This window comes from Trachemys scripta, chromosome 9 (assembly GCF_013100865.1).
Source record: "Trachemys scripta elegans isolate TJP31775 chromosome 9, CAS_Tse_1.0, whole genome shotgun sequence".
NCBI lineage: Eukaryota > Metazoa > Chordata > Testudines > Emydidae > Trachemys > Trachemys scripta.
Genome location: NC_048306.1, coordinates 66,789,440 through 66,816,506, shown reverse-complemented (window position 1 = coordinate 66,816,506; position 27,067 = coordinate 66,789,440). Strand labels below are relative to the sequence as shown.

The window sequence follows — 27,067 nt, the reverse complement described above, 5'->3', positions numbered from 1 at the left end:
TGGGTCACACTCCTAGATTGAGGCCTCGATTGTAATGATGAGAAGAGAAAGTTGCAGATTTCACCCAATCAGCTCCTGTCTTCTCCAGACGGGACAGTCTCCCTGCTGGCCAATCGCAGCTCAGAGATCCTGATGAAGCTTTGGGGGAAAGAACTAATAAATACTCCAGAGCCGAGTTCCTTTCACTCTGTATCAACAACAGGAAGAAATCATTCCTGCCACCCCCTCCCCCTTTTCATATCAAAGTGCGCTCATCTTCACACAGTGGCCAGCAGCCGCCTGAGCTCTTTCCCGCGACTTGTATGCAAGTTTCCCTTCGTCGCCCCAAACTTTGTTTCCCTTTCTCCTTTTTGTCTCTCTCTCTCTCTCCCCTTTGCTTTGGGATATCACGTCTTATTGACAAAAGGAGAGCAAGTCGTCCCCCCCTCCCCAACTTCCCCCTCCCTTTTTTCCAGGACTTTCCCTTTTTCAGTGGGATCTATTGCCAGAGCTGATCTCTCGTATATCAGCATTCACCTGGATATAGTATTAAAGTAAAGCTGTATACAACATGACAACTCTAGCTGGAGCTGTCCCAAGAATGATGCGACCAGCTCCCGGGCAGAACTACCCTCGCAGCGGATTTCCATTAGAAGGTAGGAATGCTCTCTAGCTGTATGATGAATTTTCAAACCCGTATGTGTCTGTGTGTGTGTGTTCAAACCTGTGTGTGTGTTGCTGAGAAACGTTTTTCCCCCCAATGCTGTGCACTAGTTACTTAGATTAAAATACAAATTAGAACTGCAACTGCACAAGGTTAGGGCTAGAAAAAACTTTTAACAACATGGAAAAGTGACTGCACAAAAGGACTCCCTCACAATTTATGCACACACATATAATATACATTGTTTGCATTAACGTTCTCCACATAAGCAAAACACGGATTCTGTTTTGAAGAAGGCAGCGTTGCAAATTAGAGCCCCAGAATAAAGTTGGGGGAGATCCTATTGATTGTCAGGGGTTCTGTCTTCTTAATCTTGGGACCCAATCCTGCACCCCTTACTCAGACAAAACTCCCACTGATACCAATGGGAAGTTAGCCTGATTAAGGACTGCAATATCCGGCTCTAAATCTCTTCAGCTTCTCGGCAAGTTTAAGGACGGTAATACTTTAAAAAAGTGCAACGGACTTTTAGACACCAGTTCACTTCCCCTATCCCCCTGGAGTAGAGTCTCTCAAACTGTTGTTCCGTATTAACGTTTCTGTAAAAACGGTTAAAGGGGCGAGCGATGAGGGGTGAAACTAAAAGAAAAGGAGACACCAGGAACCCAATTTTAGAGTCGCGGAAGAATAATAACAGGAAGCAGGTTAGAATTGTATATTCCAAACCCTTTAAAAGATTCTTCCGGAAGTTTTATGTTTCCCCCCCTTTTCACTTCTACCAGGAGCCCATTAGTAGCGGCTAATTAAAGTAGATAATTAAAGTCTTTCCAATAGTAAATGATGGAGAGTGTAACAGGTGAAAATTTTACGCTGGTTTTCTCCTGCAGTCAGTTTTACAGATAGATTAGATTAGATTCACAAAATCCTGAAATTGTCAGGGCTCTCAGTTACCCCTCTAACTGGAAGGGCCGAGTGGTACCTATGTAACTAACATGCGAATAAGATGTGTCATCTGGCTCCTGAAGTTGCTTCTGGAAATAGGTTCCCACTAGCACTTAATATTTCCTTTCTCTGAAGGCGCTCTGTTGATAAATCTGAAACATTATTTAACTGTTGTGCGAAGATGACTCTCAGCTGTCAGGCACTCCCAGGGTTTCTAACCATCACAGATCTGTCCAGCCAGGCAACCTAGCACTAAACTGGCGCAAGGATGGGAGCGGATGAACTCGGGTACGTGTTTGTGTGCATGTGGATGGGGGAGTGTGTGCGCACTGAGAAAGTCGGGTTGACTTGAAAACACACACAACAAGTAACTCCATTTCCCCCTCCTTTCTAGTGTCTACTCCGTTAGGCCAGGGCAGAGTCAATCAGCTCGGTGGAGTTTTTATCAATGGCAGGCCTTTACCCAACCATATCCGACACAAGATAGTGGAGATGGCCCATCACGGGATCAGGCCCTGTGTCATCTCTCGCCAGCTGCGCGTGTCCCACGGCTGCGTCTCCAAAATCCTCTGCAGGTACCAGGAGACTGGCTCCATCCGGCCGGGGGCCATCGGGGGCAGCAAGCCCAAGGTGAGGAGATCAGCAACGCAGTGGTGACTGTGTTTAGGGCCTGGCCCTGCCAGGTGCTGAGCCTTTTCCCCTCCTGTCCCGTCGATTTCAGTGAGCGCTGAGGTCGCTCAGCCCCTTGCAGGATGGGCTCGGGGGAGGCAGGAGGGCACGCTGCGCTTTTGCTGTGATTTGGGGAAGGATGCACATTTGGACAAAGCCTTATTGGGGCTAGTAAACTTCACACAAGCCTGGTTCTGGCTAAGGATTTTCAGGCTGCAGCATCTGAGGAGAAAGAGTCTGCTGTATTTAATGCAAGAGACAAAATGTAATCAAAGGCTGCGTAATTGCCTGTGCTCATGTAAACACCTTAGAAATCAACACACTCCCCCACACGGTGTGTGCACGGAGATGCACACACACACTCGTGTGCAAAGTGCTGTGTGTACCCTCCCACCCCGTCCCCACCCTATTTCTAGAACTTCGCTGTCCCATAAATATTTTAAAAACTTCGAAAACTGAATCAAAGAAATAAGGCCCGATCCTGCAAACTCTTATTCACCTCCGAATGGTCCCCACATACCCACCACCAAAACCTGTGGGAGCCGCTTAGGGGTTGAGCTCTTTCCAGGATGGAGCGTGCAAGAGGGCCAGTTGGAGTCCGTTGGTCTAGCCATTGAGTCAGGGCGGGGGAGTTTACAGGATCGGGTCCTATATTCTGGAGTGTTTTTTAACATGTTGCTGTACAGATCTATCAATGTATGCAGCTAGTATCATAGATGACTGCTCAAACGCTACTTATATTTACACATACATACACCCAAAGAGTGTGTATACAGGCAACTATAGATCGTTGGACGATTGTTAACTTGTTTGTATTATATATATATCCCCCCCCCCCAAAAAAAAAAACTTTCTTTCTTTCTTTCTTTCTTTCTTTCTTTCTCCTCTGCTGCTCCTTTAACGCAGGGATTATTAAACTTTTATACCAAATTTTAGAATAAATTACTTTATGTATTCTACAGGCATATTATCTGGAAAATTATTTCTAGTTCTGATTTCCAGGGTTTTTAATTCAACGTTATTTTCGTTTTTTAGGACATCCGAGCAAAATTTCAGAACAGTGCGTTTGTCAGTGTCTGTTTATGATATTTAGAAAAATCAACATTGTTGTTGTTAGACTTATTTTCTGTTGTTGCTAAATTTCCGAGGTTGGGTCTGTACTTGCAGTTTGAGTTATACTTTAGCACAGTTTAATCTCTTTTCCCGATCGTTACACTGTCACTGACAATACTTTTACTGCGATTTTCATCTTCTCTGTGGACATTTCTGTGCTCACCACCCTTTGTACAGATACACAAACGTTATTACTAGATCACTTTAGGTTTTGATTACTATGGGCCCGATCCTTCAATTCTCATGCGAAGGCAACCCCAATGGACTTCCTAGGGAGTTTTGCCGTTCTGGGGACTGCAGGATCGGGCTCGTTGTATGTATCTCGCAGTCCTGAGTCAGTTTGAAAAGCAGAAGGACGTTGATCCAAAGGGGCCAGATCGTGCCCTGAATTTTAACGGGGTGTAAATCCGGAGCGACTCCAGTCAGGCTAAAGGAATTACTCCGGATTCACGCGGCAGAATTTAACCTTCGCGTCTCGCTGTGATCCTTTTGCATTAAATCCAAACTGTACAAACTTGGTGTCCGCCTGGTTTGTTGTATTAAAGCAGGTGACAACGCCGGATGTTGAGAAGAAAATCGAGGAATACAAGAGGGAGAATGCCGGCATGTTCAGCTGGGAGATCCGGGACAAACTGCTCAAAGACGGGGTCTGCGATCGAAACACCGTGCCCTCAGGTACTGGGGTCTATTCTTACTTCCGTTCAGCAGGCTCAGTACAGCCACTCACACTCTATTGATTGAGGCCATTTGGAGAGGCCACCTTTATCCAGAGTCGTCTTCCAGAGCCATAAAATATTTAATGAACTTACATTATCCCCCCTAAGTGTATGAGATCTGGGGTCTTATTATGCAAAGCGCGTGCTTGGGGTGGGCGGTTGGGCAAGCAGTATATATATATCCTGTGGGTCTATTGCAGGAAGAGGATGAGCTAAAGCGTTCGTTCAGTGATGAACATCATTTCTGAAAGGGAATCTAAAGCTAGAACCTAGTAGGTGCCGCGGTGCTATTTGCAAGAGGCGACAGGCAGTCCGGGGTAGTCACTTTCCTAACTTCATAAAACGATCGGCATGAACCACGGGTACAAGTTAAACATCTGGATCCCGGGGAGGATTTCTGCACTGGGGTGGGGCAGTTTGTTTTTAATTAAAAACCAACTGCACTCCTCCCCCCCACCTCTCCCGGTTTGTGCCAAGGAGATAGTTCAGAGCATGGGTTTGTTTTGCAGATTGGAATCTGGAAACAAATAAATGAACCAAGGCTGCTTTTCTTTTCTCCTCTGGGTTGTTTTTGTTACAATAGACAAGTATTCCGGCGTGGAAATCGAAACCCTGCCGTTTGAGGCCTCCTAAATAGTTTGCTCTCTGGGTCATTTTGTTGTAATTTCCCTTGTAATGCTTTCTGGTCAGCAGACTTTACTGGCTTGGAGAAAACAAAAATATCTTGCCGTATATGTTCAGCCCATTAAAAAAAACCCATAGGGAATATAAGGATTTATAGACACTAACCTCACAGGCAGTGAAGCCCCTGAATTTAACCGGGGGATGTAAAAAACCAATGCACTGTAGTGGCCTGAATTGACAAGGATCAAACCAGCATGTCTCTGGATGTGCGCTGGTGTTGGGGCAGCTGTTCTATAGGGATGAGGGTGCAGCAGAGGGACACTCACTGCCGAGGTCCCGAGAGGGAGAGGTTGTTTTAAAGCCAGCAAAGCGCCGCTGCTTTACAGCTCTTCGTTTTTCCTTGAAGTGAGCTCCATCAGCCGCATTCTGAGAAGTAAATTTGGGAAAGGAGAAGAGGAGGAGGCCGAACTGGAAAGGAAAGAAGCGGAAGAGAGTGACAAGAAGACCAAGCATAGCATTGATGGGATCCTCAGCGAACGAGGTAAAGCCAATCGCTCCCCCCAGACGCGGAGTGAAGTGGGAATCTTGTTTGCAGCGTCTGGATCGGGCTTTGCGCCTTGGCAGTAAGGGAAGGACGTGGGGCGATGCGCACACACGTTAGCTGCTGGGGAGGGGGACTGGTCCAGCGGCGCTGGAGGCAGGTGCCTGCTTGAGGTGTTATTAAACCCAGCCCAATGGAGCGGGGTTCACGTGCGCTCTTTGTTTCCCTCTTGACCCTAGGAACCTTGTTCGCCGGGAGGTCAGATTTGTAGGTTATCTCTGCCCTGTTTGTTGTCCCGGCCGGGTTGGTCTCTCGCTCTCATTAGAGGCTGATGGCTTCGGAGAAAGTGTGTCGGAAGTGGCTGGTCGGGGCCCTGCTAGGGGTTTTATGAGGCCTTCTCGTGGTGGTGGTAAAAGCTGGCGTTAGGCGTGAGAGCTGTTGGCACCTTTCTGCAGATGGCAGCGAGATCAAAGGGCGGGGGCGCTTCTCTCCAGGCATCTTTTGCTCCCTCGGAGCCTGCTGAGGGTCCCCAGGAAGGCGGGCAATGCCCTTGTGGAAGAAAAGCTCCGACCCCACCTGAGTTGCTTTTCCTTTCATTACTTTCCCCCCCCACACACACACCTGATTCCCATAGGAGTCATCATGTCCTAGCTGCACATGGCCCCTGGCCTTAGTTGCGTTCCACTGACCCGATGGAATTCGCTGTCCCCCGACTTTGCAAGGACCATAGTTGAGGGCGCACAAGAGACAGGCGCACACAAGCCCATTCCTGATTAGCGCAATTTCTCTAATGCCCAAAGGGAAATTCCCACGTACATCTAAATCCCACGCAATTTTAAATCTCATCTAACGGCCGCTTTAAATTAACGGATTGGTGTATTTAATATTCAAGAGGGAGTCGGAGGCAGGGAGAGAGAGTTGGTTACTTTGCTTGGATTTTCAACAGCAAGGGAAACTTTAAACAATCCCTGGAAGGAGATCGCAGAGACAGACCCCCTCCAGATTATTATAGATATGCCTAATTGCACGGTGCAGAGTGCCCCGTGAGGAACTAAAATCACATCTCAGGCCCCGCGAGCCCCGTTAGCTCTGGCGTTCAGCAGTCTCACGCTTGACCAGGTACTCTGGCTGGGAACTGGAGGCGGGTGTTTTCTCTGATCGAAGTGGCTCGTTCTCGGGGCTTGGTGTTAAAGGAAAAGTATATTCGGGGTGTGCAATCTTCTGGCCAGCAGGTCAAACCCAGCCCCTGCCAGTTCTTCAACCCAACCGCTATTGTGACTTTCATCATTCAAATTGAAATCACTTTTTAAAGGGGGAACGAGTCTCTTGATTTGGGGCCCGATCCTGCCATCTTTGTTCTGGCTTATTGGCTTCAAGTGAGAGTTTTTGCTTGAATAAACCTGGCAGGATAGGACCCTGCGATAATAAAACCAACAGTTCCTGTAATTTCCAAGTCCATCTCAGGCAGAGTATTTCCTTCTAGGGCAGTTTTGCATACTGCTGAAAATTTCCCAATTCTAGCCCGCTATTGTTGTGAATCATTTGAAATAGTTCAGATTCCTTGGAATTGGAAGTTAGGCACTAGGAGAACATTGGGAGGAAAGAAAAGAGTCTTCTTCAAAATAAAACCCAATCAAAGTCTAAAAATAAATAGCAATTTTAGCTGAAGAAAAATAGAAACCCAGTTCAGTGGCTTGAGGTTTGCATTTATTTCAAGCCTAGGTTTTTATTATTGCCCTGTGAAAAACCTGTGTTAGGTGCTGGGAAGTACATGCAATGAAATCAAAACCTAAGCAAGAAAGAGGAAAACGATACAACTCTCTGCAGGTTGTTGTTGTTGTGCCTAGTTTTCCAGGCCTGGGCTTGGTAGGGAGATAGAGAGGCTGTTGCCAGTGCTGTGGGACTTGTTGCTAGAAGGTCCTAGCACTCCTCCTCCAGAGCTTGTCCTGCACATGCATAGGCGCTGAAGAAGAGGAGACAAAAGTACCAAATGAGCTGGTCAAACATTTGTACAACTTTTCCAGCTTTTACAAAGAAGGCCTTCTATACACAATCTACACTTGGAGATGAACTTGGAAAACAAAGAGGGGAGAGTCCATTGAAACTCACACTTTAGCTTTGCACAGACAAAGCTTCAGCTAGCAGCAGCTTGATGTGAACAAAAGAAGGCAACCTTTTTATAATTCAAGGAGAAAAGAAGAGAAAACAGCCCCACAAAAGGCCGAGAAAAGACATTATGGGCTTGCAATGAGGGATGAATTATTCAATGAGCCCCAATAGCCAATGCTTCGAGCAGTTTTATGGACTCTCCACCGTGGAAAAAGTGGCTATTTTCACCTACAAAATGTTTCTAGCCTTTCTAGACATCTAGAGATGCCGACTGCCATTCAAGAAGGACAACTGCCATTCTTTAAAACTATAGTATCCCTCTGTATTGTAAAAACAAAACAAAACAAAAATCCCCTAAACTAGGACTCTAACTCAGTGTTACTAGGGCTTTCAGGGAAGCTTCATCTTGTGTGTGTGTGTATATACATACACACTGAAAAATGCTAGGGGATTCATAGATTTTAAGGCCAGAAGGGACCATTCTGATTATGTAGTCTGACTTCCTTTATAATGGAGGGTGCAGAATTTTACCCAGTAATTCCTTCAGGCCAGGACTGGGCAAGCAATGGCTAAAACCAATGTCCAAGATTTAAAAAAACCCACAGCCCTGGTTGTTTTGGGTGACTTGGGTTTCTGAGTGCCCAGCTTGAGACACTTTAAAGGTGCCCACTTTTCAGAAAGTGCCACGCACTTCTGAAAATATTCAGTGTGGCTCAAGTTGGACACACAAAAACGGAAGCGCCCCAAATCACTCGTCATTTTTGAAAATCTGGGCAAATATGTCCAGAGAGTTTATCTTAACTGGCCAAGCACTGATATTTAAAAAAGATAAAACAGGAAGTCTAGCTAGTATCCCCGATCCAGTCAACAACACCTATTACATGGACGGAGATCACTATCTGATTAAAAAATCAAACCCCCACAACTCAACTCCAGCTCAGAATTCTCTTGGTGCTTTTTCACACCCTGTTGCTTGAAGCTTAGGCTTTAGCCCCAGTGTTGGCCTGAGCCAAAGTTTCGGTGATATTTCACAGAGTCAGGGAGAACTAACAACCTGGATCTCAAAGGAAACGGAGGGATCTTTTGGGAAAATAAATCGTCATTGCCAGTGCTGTTGTCATTCATGTCAATATTTAATATGGATATTTTTAAAAATGAAGTTATCTTAGATTATTTTGGGTAGAGAGGCTTGATGCTGAGAGGGTGCTGCTCTGAACTCCTTTAGCTTCCGCTGACATGAATGACCCATGGTGCCTATTACCAATGAAGCCGCTGGCAAAACTCCCGTTTATTTAAATGGTGCAGGATTGGGTACAAGGGCTTCACTGGACGTCAAGGCCACACAACTCTTTGCAGGATCAGGGCTTTTGAAATGTGTCTCTTAAGTTCCTGGTAAGAGTTGGTTATCCCATGGAAATGAAACTCTTCATTACAATAAGTCATCCTCCCATCCTCCCTTGTGTCCTTCTGCCACTCAATATTATTATAGAAGTGGCAGAGATGCTGGAAAGGTGAGATCAAGAAGAGATTTGTTAGCACAAATGTTAGTGCGGGCAGGGTATTATAGAGATAATTTTTTGGAGAATATAATTTAAAATGCACCACCTTTACATATCTGGCCTGTAATCAAGATTCTGCTTCAAAACTCATTGACATCAGCAGGGCCATGATTTCACCCAGAATCTGTATTTAAGGTTAAAAACATCATCAGATCCTGCTCTTTTTATTCACACAATGCCTGATTCTGCACCCATTAAAGTAATTGGTAAAGCTCCCAGTAACTTCAGTGGTGCAGGGTCATGCTTGCAGGTATTCCATTGACTTAAATCTGAGGACTGTGAATTATGAAAACAGGATTTGGCCTCATACAGCCATCTAAATAGAGAATACATGGTGGTATAGGTTACAGGGTTTATTGTCATGAGTTTGGGCTGGGTTTGTTGCTCACAAATGGTGAAGCCACACATGATTTTTATGGGTTGTCACAAACAATTGCCAATCAAAGCTTACCATTGCACCACACCATCATATATTCTGTACGGGTAGTGTGGTACATACTTTGCAGGGTGAGGGGTATTCTTTTAGGAATGTTTTGAAGAGTTTTATACAATGCTATTACTATTTTTCATAGCCCTGGCCCTACAGAGCCAGGTTACCTTAATACCATGAGTGCAGGATTCAGAGAGAAAAAAATCTGACTAATACACTCCAGAAACCTTTAGAATTACCTATAATAGAGATGCAAACAAATGATGCATCCCTCTGGAGACTAGCAATCTCCCCTTTCCAATGCTAGCACTCTGTTCAATTAGAAGGTATCAGACTTTTAGCTCATCTCTGATCCATTTTGCACCTCAGTCTTGTATGATTTAGGGGGGGAAATTCCTCATTTGAAAGAAAGAAAGAAAGAAACCAACATTTTGGTTTTGGTTTTGGTTTTGATGGCAGCTGTTTAAAGCTGCTCAGAGATTTGTGATGTTAGAAGTAGTCCTGGCAGAGCTGGATGAAGGGAAGAGTGCAGATAAAGTGCGCAAAAGTGCTTGATAAATATAGTATATCATATGGCCTGGCAATTTATCACATAGATGTAAACACCACATATATACTTGTAATATAAACACAAATCTGTAATATAGAAATACATCATATCTATATCTGGCTATATTTCTATTTTGATTATAGATACTCAGATCTTGACACATCCACTACATTAATACTTAGTCCTGCCACGCGGGCCGGGGACTGGACTAGATGACCTCTCGAGGGCCCTTCCTGTCCTATAATTTTATGATTGCTATAGCTATATCTTTCTCTAAATATAAAAAGGTATAGGCAACTTTTTATTGGGGGGAAGGGCTAGAGTTAAAAATAATAAAATAATAGTTGTTGACTACATCTTTAATCAGTGGTTTTGTAAATTTGTCTACTTTAAGTAAAGTGAGATAAATGACCTTCTGTTCCAGTGTTTCTTTTATTTATTAATGCAATCCCTAAATTTTTGGGGGGCTAAAGTCCCCCCAAGCTTCCAGTTGTCTATGCCCATTATATATAACTATTGATATTAATGTATCTTTAGAGATAAATATAGCTATATAAATGTAGATTGGTGTAGATATAGACGGTATAGATATTATATATTATATGCATGTAGGCGTATTATATACTTCTTATAAAGGCATAGTCCATAAATAAGGAGCTTGGAAGAGAAACTTTGATATGCCTTTATACATCATATTTTTGGAAAAACTGATTTATAAGGGGGAGTTGCATGTACCTTTTAATCTATATGTGAAATGCTGTGTTGGCTAATTTGATGGCTCCCTACTTCATGAGATGGCTGTTGTTTTCTGAGTGAAAGTTAGGTGGTTTTTTTAAAGATCAAATGATGGGTGCAGCAGCATAGAGTTCTTTCTCGGCCCTTCTCAGTGCTGGATCAGGAGCTGTGTTGCACTGGTTGGGAGATACGGCCGCTGCTGCTGCACTGGATGACACAGTCTGCTCAGTGCTTAAATGGGACCCTCTGTTCTCCTACCCAATGGAATTGGCCCCCAGGCATAGTCACAATGGATTCTTCCCCAGTCATGCGCACTATTCCAAAGAGCCCTAGTCATCCCCACCCTCTACCCTTGGCTTCTCTGAGTGAGCAATTCAGGCTGCAGCAGACTAAATTGCCTCCTTTATTTCCTTCTTACTTTCATCTTGGATCAAACCCTCCTCCCCCCCCACTTTTTTTTTCTTTTTTCTTTTTTGGCCTGAGGCTCACATTAGTGCAATTTCTGCCACCACCCCTCTTTTTGTGGGGGGAGTTTAAAGAAAAGAAAGATCTTAACACAAAAGCCCCACTCAGTAACTAGAAAGCCGAAGCTGTTGCCGTTTCTATAGCCGTATGATGCTTTTCCTGTTTGTGAGTTTTGAGAAACATTTTTGCTTTGTACTGTAATGGAATTAGAGGACAGATGCTGACTGTAAATGGGACACGCGACTACCAGCCTCTAGCTTAAATATTTAGATGCAATGTTACAATTACTGACTTGATGCATGAGCTTTGAAGTGGTTACACATGATCTAAAGGGTAGCATAGGCTAGATGGGCTCCATGATGGATTAATTTTGGTTGCTAGATAACCTTCAAGAGGATATTTTTAGTCCGTTTAATTAATCTGATTAATTTCCCAAAGAAGAGGGTTGATGTACAGGAACCAAATATCCATTTGTGTATCTCCATTAATTTCTTCATTGTGGGGACGATGTTGGTCCAGTGGTTAGAGCATGGGACTGGAAAGAAGCAGAGTAGTTTCTATTCATGGCTGTGTGACCCGGGGTGTACCATCTCTTTCTGGTGCAGTTTTCCTATTTAGAGAACAGGGCTAAGTACACTTATTTACTTTTGTGATCTACAGCTGAAAAGCACTATATATGTTCTGTGTATGTCTGCCACCAAATCATACTTTCTCTAAAACAAGTGACACGTTTTATTTGTCCTACTGTAAGCAATACAAATGCTATATGTAGTTCAATAGTAAGACCACAGATTTTGTCTTACAGAGTTCTAATAAGTATATTTGTTCTAAATGTTCCTAGTAAAAAAAATCAGATATGGAACTAAATGAGATAATTCTGTGATTGAGAGCAATTATTTTATGGAATCTAGAATTTCTTAAAAGTACTTTCAAATATTTTATCACTAGGATCTCTAAGAATTAAACTTGTGTAATTAGAATGGAGTTACTGTACTCAAACAGTTGAAATAGACAAGAAAATAGGGAAATCTGTTTGACTAAAAAGTGAGTAAGGACTGAAGGATTTATTATTAATATTAATATTTATTGTTTTTATAGTGATAGTGCCTAGGATGCCCAGTCATGGACCAAGACCCCATTGTGCTAGGTGCTGTACAAACACAGAACAAAAAAACCCCAGATAAGTTTGCACCTATTATTGAACCTACAAATAAACTAGGGTATGATCCATCCAATAAAGTGTTGTTGAGCATTTCCAAAGTGGTGTCAAGCACCTGCAACTACCATTGACTTCAGAGAGAATTGAGGGTGCTCCACAACTCACAGTATCAGGCCCTGAGACTACTATCTTGAAGGTCAAATAAGGCAAGAAACATTTTCAAGGCGTGCTAGATGTTTTACTCATTGCACACCATTAGTGCCATATAAACAATAATGCTATCAATACCCCAAACAAAAGGGGAAATGATTCCATTTGGCAACAGGGCCTCTGATACACACAGAGGAATGACACCTCCCTTTTTTGAAACTATGTCTATACTAGCACTTTGTTGGTATAACTTACGTTGTTCAAGGATGTGAAGAAAACACCCCTCTGAATGACATAAATTACACCGACAGAAGCTCCGGTGTGGACAGCGCTATGTTGGCGGGAGACGCTTGCCTGTCAACGCTGCTCGTTGGGGGTGGCTAAATGATGTCGACGAGAGAGCGCTCTCCTGTCGGCATACACGGGAGATCTTACAGCAGCGCAGCTGCATTGGTACAGCTGTGCAACTGCAAGGTCTTTAGTGTAGACATAGCCTAATATTTGATTAACGATGGTTTTATTTTGTTTTGCAGCCTTAAAAAATTAACCTCCTTAACTTAAAAGGGCCTGATTCCAACCCTTCTCAGTAAATAAATTTAAAACAAGACCAAACCTTCCCTTCGCAAATATTAGATCACAGATTCATGCATTTCAATTTATATGACAAAAACTGACATTTCAAATCATCCAAGGAAACTGTTAAAGATGTTATCTGCTTTGACTGCTCTCTACTTCTGAATTAATATTTGACTAGACTTATAGGGTAACATTCTGGAGTCATTGACCTCCATGGCTTAACTTCTACTGATTCAGCGTAACCAGGATTTTGCTCATAAAATTCTTACTCTGTTGGCAAACATCATGCAGATATTGCTTTCAAAATCCTTGACTTTAATGGGAGTTTTGCCTCAGTGAGGATTGGGCTCCTTTTGAACCCAACTTTGTAAGGTGCTGAGCACTCTTAACTCCCTGTGAAATCCTCAGGTTCAGGACATAGTGAAGATTTACAAGACTGGGCACCGATCCTGCAAACGCTGTCATATATGAGTAACTAGAAGTTTCATTCAAAGGGCCTGCTCATGTGCATAAAGTTACTCACATGGGTTACTGCTTGCAGGACTGGGTCCTCGATTTGTTTTGTTCTGTTGAGGGCTAAATGATAATGGGGGGTCTAATCCTGAACTCATTATTCGGGCAAAGTTCTCTCTGAAGCTAAGGATTTCTGGCACAGCGTTAGTCAAAGTGATATCAGTTGGGAGGAAAAGATTTTGTAAGTTTAGTCAGAGATAAATTCAAATTTACAAAATAATCTAAGATGATGAAAACCTTAGAAGATAATTTTTGAGTGATTTTAAATGGTAATTTCTGTTGCATCAATTGAAATAAGTGAATTTGTTATCTAATATTTGCTGGAGGAAGGTTTAATTTTGTATTTATTGATAAGATGCATTTATTGATAAGAGTGGGGACATGTACTTGGATGAGGAGAACACATAAAGTTGATCCTGATAGATTATTGAGAGTCCCCAGGGCTAACTAATAAAACTGTATTGGGAAATGAAGCAGAACTACAAAGTGCTCTCTGGTTAATTTAAGAAGAAATTGAGTGAAACACAACACAATAAATCAGACCAGTGTAGTCAATGTGAATTTCTCCATATAAATGTCACTTGAAATGCTATGTAACAAACGTGTATGGGGAGAGAGAGAGAGAGAACAAAATAAATAAATAAAAGTTTTGTATACTTCCAAGAGTTCCCAAAATGCAGGGATCTCTTGCTAATAAAAGTGATGTACAGTAACATAACTCACCACAAGACTTTGTTTAGTGCAATGTGGTGCATAATTTTACTTCATTTGCTCTGAAGTACTGCTGCCCCATGCTGTTAAACTAATTCTGTTTAAATCATGTTACTAGAGAAAAAGTGAGGCATAATGAAATAAAAAAAATCACTGTGAGCATATTACAGTTAAACTGTTTCATGTGCTGAGAATATTTAGTTAGTTGGACTCCGATGCAGTCTATGAGAGGTCATTTCTCTATTCTGGTAAATAAAGATTCAAGAACTATTAAGAATGTACATATATAACTAACATGACAGTAAAAGGCAATTAAGTAGTCAGTTTTATGTCTTATCTCGCTGGTTGCTCTACAGTTGTTTTACAACTGGGAATTAAAATCTGAAAAGGAAGTTTTCAGTGTCCCTGGCCAAATATTGATTAAGTAGTTGTTTGCTGATACCTTTGTTACCCATAAAAAGGCCAGTAGCTCTGTTGTTCATCTTCCATTGTAACTGATTCTTAACCACAGAGATCAAAGCAGGATCATTTCAATTTATCTGTCTTGGAAAATCCTTCTTTGCTTCTAAAACCTCCATGGATTAATGATCAAATTGTCTTGGGGAGATGTGAAACTGAATAGATTCTTTATTTAACATGGTCTGAGGATATGTGCATTATATATATATATATATATTTACAATTTTGGATTTTATGTTTATAATTAAATATTTAGGTTATGTGAATGTATATATTTTATTATAAAATGCAATGTAATTTTAGAGTACTAAGATGCTTAATATTTCATTGAGTTTTAATTAATTTAGTTTCATTTCACCTAATCTTGTTGTTGGTGACAGTTTAAAGGAAGAAAGAAAAGAAAAGAAAGGTTATTGTTTACACTAAACACCATGGCTCATCCTAGTGGGTGCTGGGTGAGACCAAAACTTCCATTGAAGGCAATGGGAATTTAGGAAACTCATCGCATGGCAAGATTGAGCTCTACCTATAAGAATAATGCAACAATAAGTGGACTATTTTTTTATATGTGGCTTCATTATGATGATTTTGTAGGTGATTCTCATTTGCATCAGTGAGGATGAATGTGCTGCCTCTTCTCAAAACTATGGGGCAAACATAATATGACAAGACATGTGAAAAGGATTTATCCCTTGAAACAATTCTCAGCTGTAGAACATAAAACTGTATTATAAAATACATGCCACCACATCCTCAATATGCAAATACAGCATATATAGTATATACAGTTAGGGCTCGATTACTGATTTACAATTATGATATGGAGTTTCAACTAAAATGCAGAGTCTGAGAGCCAGATCTTGGTCCCATGATTACACTGGTCCCACTGATTACACTGGGACTTTAACTTTAGATACAATGGTAATGAGAATGGTATAAAAAGATAGATAGATTAGATACTGCTAGGAACATTGCTATTGATTTTACATGGAAGGTGCTGAGATACTAAAGCAATATACATCCAGCTATATAAAATCTATAAAATAGAGATTTTTTAAATCAGCATTTTACCAACTGTCTGTCTTAAATACATATTTGTATTTGCTTGATCTGCAAATCTCTTGACAAAATAACAATCTATGTGCTCTTCACAAACACCTGGCTACTTTTGAAGATATTTTGCTCCAGTTTGATAATTAAGATTCTTAAAAAATATTATAGACAAAAGTTCCTTTAAAAATCAGAATTTTTAACCTGTACCTTTCAGTGGATCTCTGCATGATGAGAAGAGTCACATGTATTCCACATTATGATTTTTTTTAAATTTTAGTGGATATCTGTGTTGGAGTAGAATTTCTGTCAAATATGGCCAATGTTTACACCATGCCTGAGTCCATATATGAATCTTTCTTAAGGATTTATATCTCTATCATGTGGCTCATCTTGGAAGTCCAAATCAAAAATGGCTATGTAGAAATTTCTTTATCAGCCATACTATCACATAGATCATCATAGTGATTTGTATTATGTGAGGACTAAACAATCTTCAGCTAATATTTCAGTGTCAAGAAAGTTTATGCAACATAAATCAAATCCCTTTCACCTTACTCTTGCCTGTAAGAACATATATATGCCAAGTTAAGTAGGATTTGGCCCATATGCATAACCCAGAAAACCAGTAACCGCCCGCCCCACTTCTCCTAGCTCAATAGTTAATTACTTTATTTCACTTTATTAAAATGCACCTTTCTATTGTTACATACCCCAGTTAACACGGCACCAAAATTCTAAATTTAATCTAATCAGACTTAAACCCCTCCATAACTCATCAGAATGATCACTCTCCATATCCTCAACCACTTACTCAGAGAAAGGTTGGGAAAAAAGTAGGCAGGCCTGGCAGCAAGATCAACTGACTCAGGCTCCGTTAGATGTGGGGAGTGATTCCATAGTTTGAAAACACTTCATTGAAAATGTCCTTCCAGTAGCTCCTGCCCATTTAAATCTCAAGGCTGTTAGTTTGATCTGAGCTGCTGTTCTAAGAGTTGAAGTCTCTCATGTAGCCAGGACCCGGTCATAAGAATCAATCAGGTAGCAAAAGCTCAGTGATGGTTGTTGCAAACTTACCAATAGAGCTTAGTGGAAAAAAAAATCATGCTATTGACCAACCAAGATGGAAATCATGTTTCCATGGGTTTCATGAAAAGCAAAGTACCTTGTGGTTCACAGCTCAATATTTTTAGCAAAGGGAGGACTTTGAGGAAAAGAGAAAAATGTCAAGTGTTTACCTAACATTAATGTCTGACTTGCCATTTCCCCATTTTCACTAAGAAAAACAGTCAGTCTGTCCTAGATCAAATGTGTGGATTCTTGGGAAAATTGCAAAACCCTCAGTGCACAATATTGATCTCATTTAACCCATCAAAATCATGAGTAACTCTACTGAAGTCAGTGCAGTGACATTGGTGTAAGTAAAAGCAGAATCAGGCCCTCTGTGTTTGCATCTAAGAACTGATACTTCCAAACAGCTACTAACCATTTTAGGACCCAATCCTGCAAACTTAAATATTCCTTACTTGTGCAAGGAGTTCCAGTGAAGGGAAAACTACTTGACTGAATAAGACAGGAGTAAGGATTTGCAAGGATTACTTAGATGAGTAATGATCAGATCTTTACATTGCAATATTTTGCAGTAAGGCCTTCAGCTTTTCATATAATCTTGAATGCTTTTAATGTGGAGGAAGGCCTGGAACATTTTAACCACTCTGTGTGGCATGCAACAGTTACTATGTATATGTACTTTGGTTGTGTTCTTTGCATACATTTTTTAAACTGATAAGTAACACAGAGGAAACGGCTCCATTTGTGAATCAGTGCACACAGTTCATTGACTTAGGGCTAGTCTACACTGGCAATGCTAAAGCGCTGCTGCTGCAGTGCTTTAACGTGGCTTATGTAGTCACGGCAGAGAGCTAGGAGAGAGCTCTTCCAGCGATCTGAAAAACCCACCTCCATGAGGGGCATCGCTACCAGCGCTGGTGCACTGTCTACACTGGCACTTTACAGTGCTGAAACTTGCTGCGCTCAGGGAGGTGTTTTTTCACACCCCAGAGCGAGAAAGTTGCCGTGCTGTAAATTGACAGTGTAGACAAGCCCTTAGAGATTCAAGATTATAGTATTATACAGTAGATGTTACAACTGGAAAAGAAATGTTAGATCACTGAGTCCACCCCCTTGCAAGTGCAGTATATAGGGCCTGCTCCTGCTCCCTTTGAAATCAATGGGACCCCACTTCACTGGGATCAGGATTAGGCAAAAAGTGCTCCTGATATTTGATTTTGCATTTGGAATGCTCGTTTTCCATCAAATTCATAGGACTCAGATGTGTATGTTGTAGAACGCAGGCCTACTTTTTAAATAGTCCATTAGAGCAAACTGCTTGTCCACCACTTCTGATGAGCATGCAGGTTGCTGGCTGTCTGAGTGGCTATTTCACATGCTGTTCTGGGTTATTCAGGGTTTGTTCAGCCCCTACTCATTCTCCAATGCCTTGCCTGCCTGCCCCTATCTACTGAATTGGAAAATATAGCTGGCTTCCAAGTCACTCCCTTCCCACGGTAGACATGGAAAATGGCTGCACATGGCAGCCATTTTGTTTGTCTGATTATTACTTCACTCCATGTATAAATGTACATGTATGCATAAATATTCTGCAGCCAAATCATGCCTTCATTTACATCTGAGCAACCATGATGTCTTTAGTGGGGCTAAGCCAATGTAACTGAGGTTAGAATTTGTCTTTGCAATGGGAACTGAAAACTTCTTGAGTTTGAGGGAACTAGAATAGAATCCAGCTCACTTTCCCAGAGATGTGTTAGTTTTGTAATGTTAAGAAGCATTAAAAATAGTAACAAAAATTTACTTCTGTTGGTAAAGTAAGTAGGCCTGACTCTGAATACAAACAGGGAGCAGGTCTGATTAGTAAAAACATGACATTTTTACAGTCACTTTTCAGAGAACTACACTTTAAAAGGCTGTAGCCAGGCCCTGATCCAGCCAAAATGGTCTTCACAACTGCCAGCCCTTGGAAGCTGTGTTACTTATTGTGAAAATCCCCCTAATAGCTGATGCTAATACTCCTCACTTGATCCAGATTCTTGGGCTCCCCAGTGGCTGAAGCTTAATCGTGATTTTGAAGGGAGGTATACTCTTTCTCTGCCAGCTGTATTTCTCACCCCCACTTCCCAAACAGAAAAGCAGTTGGAGTTTTGGAAAAGAAAACAGGGAACATTGCTGGGATGCTCACGGAATCAATGGGCTGGAGAAGTTAAAAGTACTTTTTTTCCTCCTGGCTGATATGTCTTTCCTTGAGGAAAGTTAGATGGTGGGATTTATGCTATATCTATTATAAAAGAGATGGAGAAGTGAAGGCCAATGGATGACACAAACATTTCTCTTAGTCTGACCTCAGGAAAACATTTATTAATAATAGAAGAGCACATCAGGGGCCAAACATTGCCTGAAGATAAAAAAAAAAAAAAAAAATCCTCCCAAACAAGGTCCTCCCAGTGTAGTGGTCAGAGATGAGTGGTGGGACACTTCCAAATCTCCAAGGAGATTCTTAAATTTAAAACAATCTGGCTGATTGGGGAATAGACTGGTAAGTGAGCCTTCCTGTTTCTAACACCATCCATGACCATGAAGGAAAGTCACTCTAACTTGGAACTAGACCAACTCACATTTGTTTCTTGTCCACTGGCAAGAAATTTGAAGGGAGCCAGAATTAGAAGTTCTGCAGCATAGAAGAAGGAAAGCTCATTTGGATAAGTAGCTCTTTTTTACTGGGTAGACTTTATGGGAGCTCAACTGCAGACACATAGGGTCTGATTCTCAGAGATTCTTCTCGCCTGCCTTCTCCTTGGCTTTCAGATGTTCACATTAAATGGCTGTATTGCTGTGAATTATTTAATGAGCCTTTTTTTACACCATGATGTAAACATTCGGTAATGACATTCTCAGGGTATGTCTATACTACCCACTGGATCGGTGGGCAGTGATCGATCCAGCGGGGGTCGATTTATCACATCTAGTCTAGTCTAGAAGCAATAAATCGACCCCCGAGCACTCTCCCGTCGACTCCTGTACTCCACTGCCATGAGAGGTGCGGGCGGAGTCGACGGGGGAGAGGTAGCAGTTGACTCACCACGGTGAAGACACCGCGGTGAGTAGGTCTAAGTATGTCGACTTCAGCTATGTTATTCACGTAGCTGAAGTTGCATAACTTAAATTGACCACCCCCCCAGTGTAGACCTGGCCTTAGACAGAGGAGAAGGTTTTGTGGGCCTGATCCAAAAGCCTGTTGAAATGAGTGGAAAGACTCCTATTGTCTTTAATAGGCTTTGAATCAGGCCCTAAGATACTTATGTTGTTTCCTTCCCTGTTTTTTTTTAAATCTGGTGAATTTAAGTATTCCTGAGCAGGCGAGAAGAATAGTGATTAGAATCAGGCATAGAGCCGGGAGGGGCTTTGGATGCTTATTGCCCTGGTACTGCATCTAAGTCCTGATCTGCAGCACCACTAACAAGAAACTCTATGTGGATTCTGCAAATTGTGGAAAACTATTGGATGTACTGGATGCTCTGGGATAGGAACAAATATTCACCAGGTCTTGACTGAAACCGGTAGGTATCTATCCTTCTCATCTGCTGTATTTTACATTTAAATGTAGGCTAACCACTCAAAAATGTATTATAGGGAACAATCTTGCATCTGCAGGGTGATGAACTGAATGTTCCATTGCTAACATCTATGATTCTGTGGAATCAGGCTACACAATCAAACACACAAACAATCAAGCAGAATAGATTGCCAGTGGAAAAGCTGCTCACTCTTTACAGCTTAGACTAGTACACCCTAGAAGGAGGTGTGTGTAAAATTTTAGATGAGACAAGTTTTGTGTGGAGAATAATACACTTGTAAAGAATGCCAGGGTGGATGTCTTTTCTTCTAGTTATGTGTTGGTGAGCATCAGTCAGCTAAGGAAGAACTTCAAAGGCCTGTGGCAGAAAGTTGCTACGCTCCCTTTAGGGGACAGGTTTTCCCTGAGGAAGAGCTGTTTATGCCAGACATTAACATTTTTCTTCTATGGTAGAGGAGGTACCAGGCAGCCTTTGCATAAGGTGCCAAATTTGGAGGTTCCCTGCCTGTGGTGGAGCTGATATGTCCAGAAAGGGGTTACTAAATTATCCAGCCAGTGGTGTATTTTGTTGCTACCTCATAAAGATACTTCAGAAAAGCTGTTTCCCTCTTGAGAATACATCACTACACTGCACCTCAGGAAGGGTATTATCAAAACATGTTCCCCATCCCAGGGGAGATAATCCCAGATCTTCCTACTTCCCTGCCCCTGAAAATTACTCATTAATGGGACTTATTCATATACTGTAAATTGCCTCTTAGCTAAGAGAACAGACTGTAAAGTGTTTCCATATAATCAATTACTTGTATTGATTATATGGAAGCATATTACCTCTATGCTTTTACACAGCTGGGGATGGATGGTGAACTATATGTCTAACAGCATGTATGTGAAACTTCATGCATTGTAATGGGAGGTATGTGTGCAATGGGAGAATAAATGCCATAGGAGTTTTAATTAATATCCACAAAGTATTCTGCACATTGTGGACAGATTTTTGTTTCCGGGATGTTGAATACAGAAGAGGGCACATTTTATGGTGACTTATGTAAACGAATGAGAATGATTAGAAAATGGGTACAAGCAGCAATGTCATCTAACATGCATTGATACATTCTGTGGGCATGAAAAACAAGTGTCATGCAACTTAAAGGTTTCAGAGTAGCAGCTGTGTTAGTCTGTATCTGCAAAAAGAACAGGAGTACTTGTGGCACCTTAGAGACTAACAAAATTTATTTGAGCATAAGCTTTTGTGGGCTACAGCCCACTTCATCAGATGCATAGAATGGAACATTGTTACTATATGTTCCATTCTATGCATCTGATACACGAAAGCTTATGCTCAAATAAATGTGTTAGTCTCTAAGGTGCCACAAGTACTCATGCAACTTAAATTGTACAGAGGGTGTATGTGTGTGAAAAGTGAACAGTAGAGAATGATGTGGCTGGCCAAGAAGAGGCTGTGTCTGAGGGAGACTCGAGTTGTTCTGTGGTGGGGCGAGAAGGCTGAGATGTGACTAAAATGGAGGGTGCAAAGTAAAGCAGACATTTTAAAATCTGCTTCCATCACATAAGACCTCCCCAACTGTCCTGGCAACGCACACAAGTCTGCTTCCTTATTGCTGTGGAAAAATCATCTTTGGGAATAAAAAAATGTCCCCAGTGTATCATCACCACCATCCATCTAATGCACATTCCTAAAGGGGAGAGAGTAGTCCTTGCATTGGACACTGTGCAGTTGGATGGCAGCAGTCACTGCAGAGCTGTGCTGCTGTGATGGTGTAAAGATGCTTGTGCAGTGTTCTGCACAAAAGTGGCTATCAGGACAATAAAGCTCACGTCTGCTAATTACTCAGGAAGGCCATCAGGGTACAGCAGGTGCTGCAAGTACATCAGGAAACAGTGAGAGATGTGGCTTTTGTAAGTATCTTATTTGGTCTGCAATGTCTGCTGTGTACTGTGCCTCAGTGGGCATCTACAAACCACATTGTATAACAGACTGTTCCTGTCAATTACAGTATTTTGCCCAACCTGACACTGTGAAAGGATCTACATTTGTCTTGCTTTGTTTATTTGACACTGCAGAACCCCAACTTTATTTGTTCTATTAACCATGGCTTCTTTTCTGTGTGTGTGTTTATTTTACATCTTCCTCTTTTACATTTCCATTGCAGAATGTGGAATATTCAAATTCAAATATACAAATGACCTGCAAGGACCTTTCTTGGGATCTTTGTCTCTTTATCTAAGTTGTCTCTTCCTTTAGAACAAATCCATGTAATGGGAAAATCAATCTTCTGCAAATGTATCATGCATGTCCCTGTAACCTGACTTATATTACCCATATTGGGTTATCTTTCAGAGTGGGAGAGAGCTCTTCTTATTACTATTACTTATTTGGATGTCTAAGTTTAGAATGTAAGAAATAATTTGTTAACATAGTAGAACATGCTTAATTTAATAAAGAATGTGTGGTTAAAAGACTTAACTGTAACTAATGCAAAGCATACAGAACTGATCAGTGTACTTGAGCTACAAAGTTCAGGGTTGTTCTGACCCATGGGTTTTGGTTCAATCCATTATGGAGTTAGGGGCCACCTACAAAATTTGGAAGCTTGGATCCAAACTTCCTCTGCTGTGTGGGTTTATGTAGTGGGTTTGTGTGTCTCATGGACTGGGACTGGCACAGGACCAACTGCACCCCCATATAGGGGTCTAATTGATGGGCACTCCTGCTGTGCTCTGAGGCATCCCACCATCAGGTGCTCCTTTGGAGCAAGATGACTCTTCACTGCCCCCGACTCTGTATTGTGCTTAAACGGTGTCACCTCGCCATGGTGACTGCATGGAATAAGCACTAATAGCACATTTGGGGTGGGGGCATGACAGTCATTACACGGGGTTCTGGAGGATATCCACTTGCCAAGGTGGCACATGACATGAACAATGGCTGAGCTATGTGATGTTTATGATATACAGGATAACCGGCCACAAATCAAATTGTAGTGCATTGCAGTAACATGGAAAAAGAATGGTAACACAAAGCACATGTGAGACAAGGATGCTGGTTTCATTGTTGCACATGTTGTATCAACTGGGAATCGGGATATCTCCTAGCTATCCCGATGGCGGAGAGGCTGTTGTGGATGATGTTTTCTTGTGTAGGAGGAAACAATGGTTTGGCACTTCACCATGACGTACTTCAAAAATGTAATTGGTGGGTTTGGCCTTGGAAATGGCCAAGTTAAGGAGCAGAGAAATGCCCATGGCTGTTGAAATTCCAGCCTTGTTAATCACTCCCATGGCTAGATAAGTCTGTAGCAATTGAGGCTGCCCTCCAGAGAAGGATCACACTGCGCCACTCTTATTATGTATGTTCATGGTGCTACATGTCCTTTGTATGTTTTCAGTTCTCTTTCACAGAGAGAAAAATCCCCCCCTTTTCCTGATCCCCCAATGGAGCCACGCTTAAAATTTCCATTTCCTTCAATGGGTGTTCTCATGTAGTACCTCTGTATAACATGTGGAACAGGAATCTTTAATTATGAACAAGCTGGCTGTGGAGTAGTACTATGATTCTGTTTTATATCATGTTTGAATTATGTTTTCCATTTTGATGCCTTCAAGACCTTATAATGCTGTGACAGGTTTTTCCTGTAGTCCTTCCTCACATGAGTAGTCCCTTTGATTTCTGTGGAATTTCTTACATGAACAAAGGCTGCACCTCTGGCCTTTCATAAGGCTCACCTTGATTTTAAATATTTTTGTACCCAACTATAATAGAGAGATATTTTATATGCAAGCACTGCCTAATTTGTACAGATAGAGACAATCCAGATGACTAAAACCTTGTTGCTGGAACAATTAGTGAGTAAGTCATTGTGGAAAGTTAGTAAAAAAAAAAAAAAGGGGGGGGGAGTATTCATATTCACCAGTATATCCCAGAACAACTTTAATGGTTGCATCAAACATTGGAAGCTAGATCATAATTACATTTGAGTGGAAGCATAAATTTGAGAGTTGTTTCCATGGATAATAGTACTTTTCATTTGAAATAAATATTGATTACCATTTTCTTGTATGTCTGCATTGAAAAGAAGAAGAAAATAACTCATATTTCAAACCCCCAAAAGCACAATTGTAAATGACTCATAATCCCTTTTAAGATCTTACTTTTAAAAATTAAGAAAAAAGAATGAACAAAATATGGATAAAGTTAGAGATGGACCAAGGAGGTGGTGTTTTGTAAAATCTTGTCAACTGGGCTTTGCTTTTTCAAAACCAAACTCAAAAAACAAAAGTGCTTTTGATTTTGTTTCCATTTTATTTGAGTCACCAAACTTTGTGCTGGAGTGGAGGTGGGTAGGTTTGAATTAAAGTTTTTTGGTTTTGCCTCAACTGTAATTAAAACACACACTTGGAAAAAGCACGAGAGATTTTTGTTTTCTTTTTTACACAGAGCATTATAGATGCTTAAAAGTAGTTTCCATAAATAAGTTTTAAACTTGATATTTGCCAACAAAATTTAAACATGAAGACAGTCTAGAATTCATTATGATTAATAATATACAAATATGTATATGTAAACAATGGAAAGTAAAAGTTAATCATCCCTGATACACTGTGGGATTGGGAATGAAGAGACCTTGATTCTGTTCCGAGTCTGGCACTGACTTGCTACATGACCACAGACAAGTCACTTGACCCGTGCCTCAGTTTCCCCATCTGTAAAATGCTTACCTATCTTATAAAATGGTTTGACATAGAAAAGTGCTAAATGAGTGCAAAGTATCATTTTTATTATCTTGCTCCCATTTATAGTTTATTTTTAATTTTGTTACTATTCTATACCAAAAATGTAACACATTTTATTGTGTACAATAGGCACCTGTTCCAGAGATACAGAAATAGTATAAAAGCTACAAGATGCAGACAAACACTTGAGACATATCAGGCCTAATTCTGCATTCCTTGTGAACTAAAACTCACATTGACTTCAATGGGCACTGAGATGCATAAAGAATGCAGGATCGGGTCTAATATATTCATTTTATATATTTACTGTCAACTCCTTTTCTAAAACTTTTCCCTAGTTATTGTACATCATTGATTCAAGTGTTAATAAAAGACCTGCTCTCTTAAATATTGGTTGCTTATAGTGAGGCAAGCAAGAGAATTCAGGATATCTGTTCAATCTGTTTTGCATGATGACAGGTTTCAGAGTAACAGAGGGTCCTGTGGCACCTTTAAGACTAACAGAAGTATTGGGAGCATAAGCTTTCGTGGGTAAGAACCTCACTTCTTCAGATGCAAGTAATGGAAATTTCCAGAGGCAGGTATAAATCAGTATGGAGATAACGAGGTTAGTTCAATCAGGGAGGGTGAGGTGCTCTGCTAGCAGTTGATGAGTGAACACCAAGGGAGGAGAAACTGCTTCTGTAGTTGGATAGCCATTCACAGTCTTTGTTTAATCCTGATCTGATGGTGTCAAATTTGCAAATGAACTGGAGCTCAGGAGTTTCTCTTTGGAGTCTGGTCCTGAAGTTTTTTTGCTGTAAGATGGCTACTTTTACATCTGCTATTGTGTGGCCAGGGAGGTTGAAGTGTTCTCCTACAGGTTTTTGTATATTGCCATTTCTGATATCTGATGGAAGTAATTTCCATTACTTGCATCTGAAGAAGTGAGGTTCTTACCCATGAAAGCTTATGCTCCCAATACTTCTGTTAGTCTTAAAGGTGCCAAAAGACCCTCTGTTACTTTTTACAGATTCAGACTAACATGGCTACCCCTCTGATACTAGGTTTCAGAGTGGTAGCTGTGTTAGTCTGTATCAGCAAAAACAATGAGGAGTCCTTGGGGCACCTTAGAGTCTAACAAATTTATTTGGGTAACCCACTTAAGCTTATGCCCAAATAAATTTGTTAGTCTCTAAGGTGCCCCAAGGACTCCTGGTTGTTTTTATTCAATCTGATTAGTCCTATGAAATGATAAGAAATGAATTGAGGCCTCAAAAATTTGTGCTTCCACATAGATTTGTTTCAAGAGGAATTAGTAGTTTAGTGATGTAGTATAAAATACATTAAGGGCCAAATTCTTGTCTCAGTTATGCCAACATACATTCAGAGCAACTCCTTTGTTGAAGTTCCCCTGCATTTGCAAACACTGTAGCTGAGACCAGAATCTAGCTTTATAAATGTCTTGAGTACAGTTTGAACAATTGGAATAACATAAGAATCTTTTCCTAAGGGAAGTCATGGATAATGTATTGCCAAGTTCAGGATTCTATGGTTCTGTTATATAGGATTTTGTTTCCTTTTAGTTATTTTTTTTTCCTTTTTAGGGAGTGCTAGCTGAGGCTTAAAGAGGAGAGGAATTGTTGTTCTGTTTAACTACATAAAACATTAAGCAATGAATGAAAAAGTACATGTGTTTCAGGTTAAAATATTGAGAGATCTTGGTAACTTTAATACAGATTTCATTATAAAGTGGTAAAACACACTTTGATACATAAGCTGGGCTAGAAAGTTATGTATGGTGAGTAGAGTCATGTGAATATATTGGTAGCACACATCACAAGCCTTATGGAATGATACATACAGTTTTCTGACCTGTAATTAAGAAATCTTTCATAAATATACCTACACACATACACATGCTTCAGTGGAGTTGCAACAGAGATAAATTTGGCTCAGTGTGTTTGTTGT

General features: G+C 41.0%; 1 protein-coding gene across 1 annotated transcript in view; it reads left to right on the top strand.

Annotated features, from left to right (window-relative positions):
* Positions 1–217: 217 nt before the first annotated feature.
* The window catches only part of PAX3 (paired box 3), a 102,955-nt gene continuing 76,105 nt past the window's right edge, over positions 218–27,067 (top strand). The window contains exons 1-4 of the mRNA XM_034782447.1: positions 218–635; positions 1,980–2,215; positions 3,913–4,042; positions 5,114–5,248. Coding sequence (XP_034638338.1) covers positions 551–635; positions 1,980–2,215; positions 3,913–4,042; positions 5,114–5,248 — 586 coding nt within the window. The 5' untranslated portion in view covers positions 218–550. The remainder of the gene's footprint in view (positions 636–1,979; positions 2,216–3,912; positions 4,043–5,113; positions 5,249–27,067) is intronic.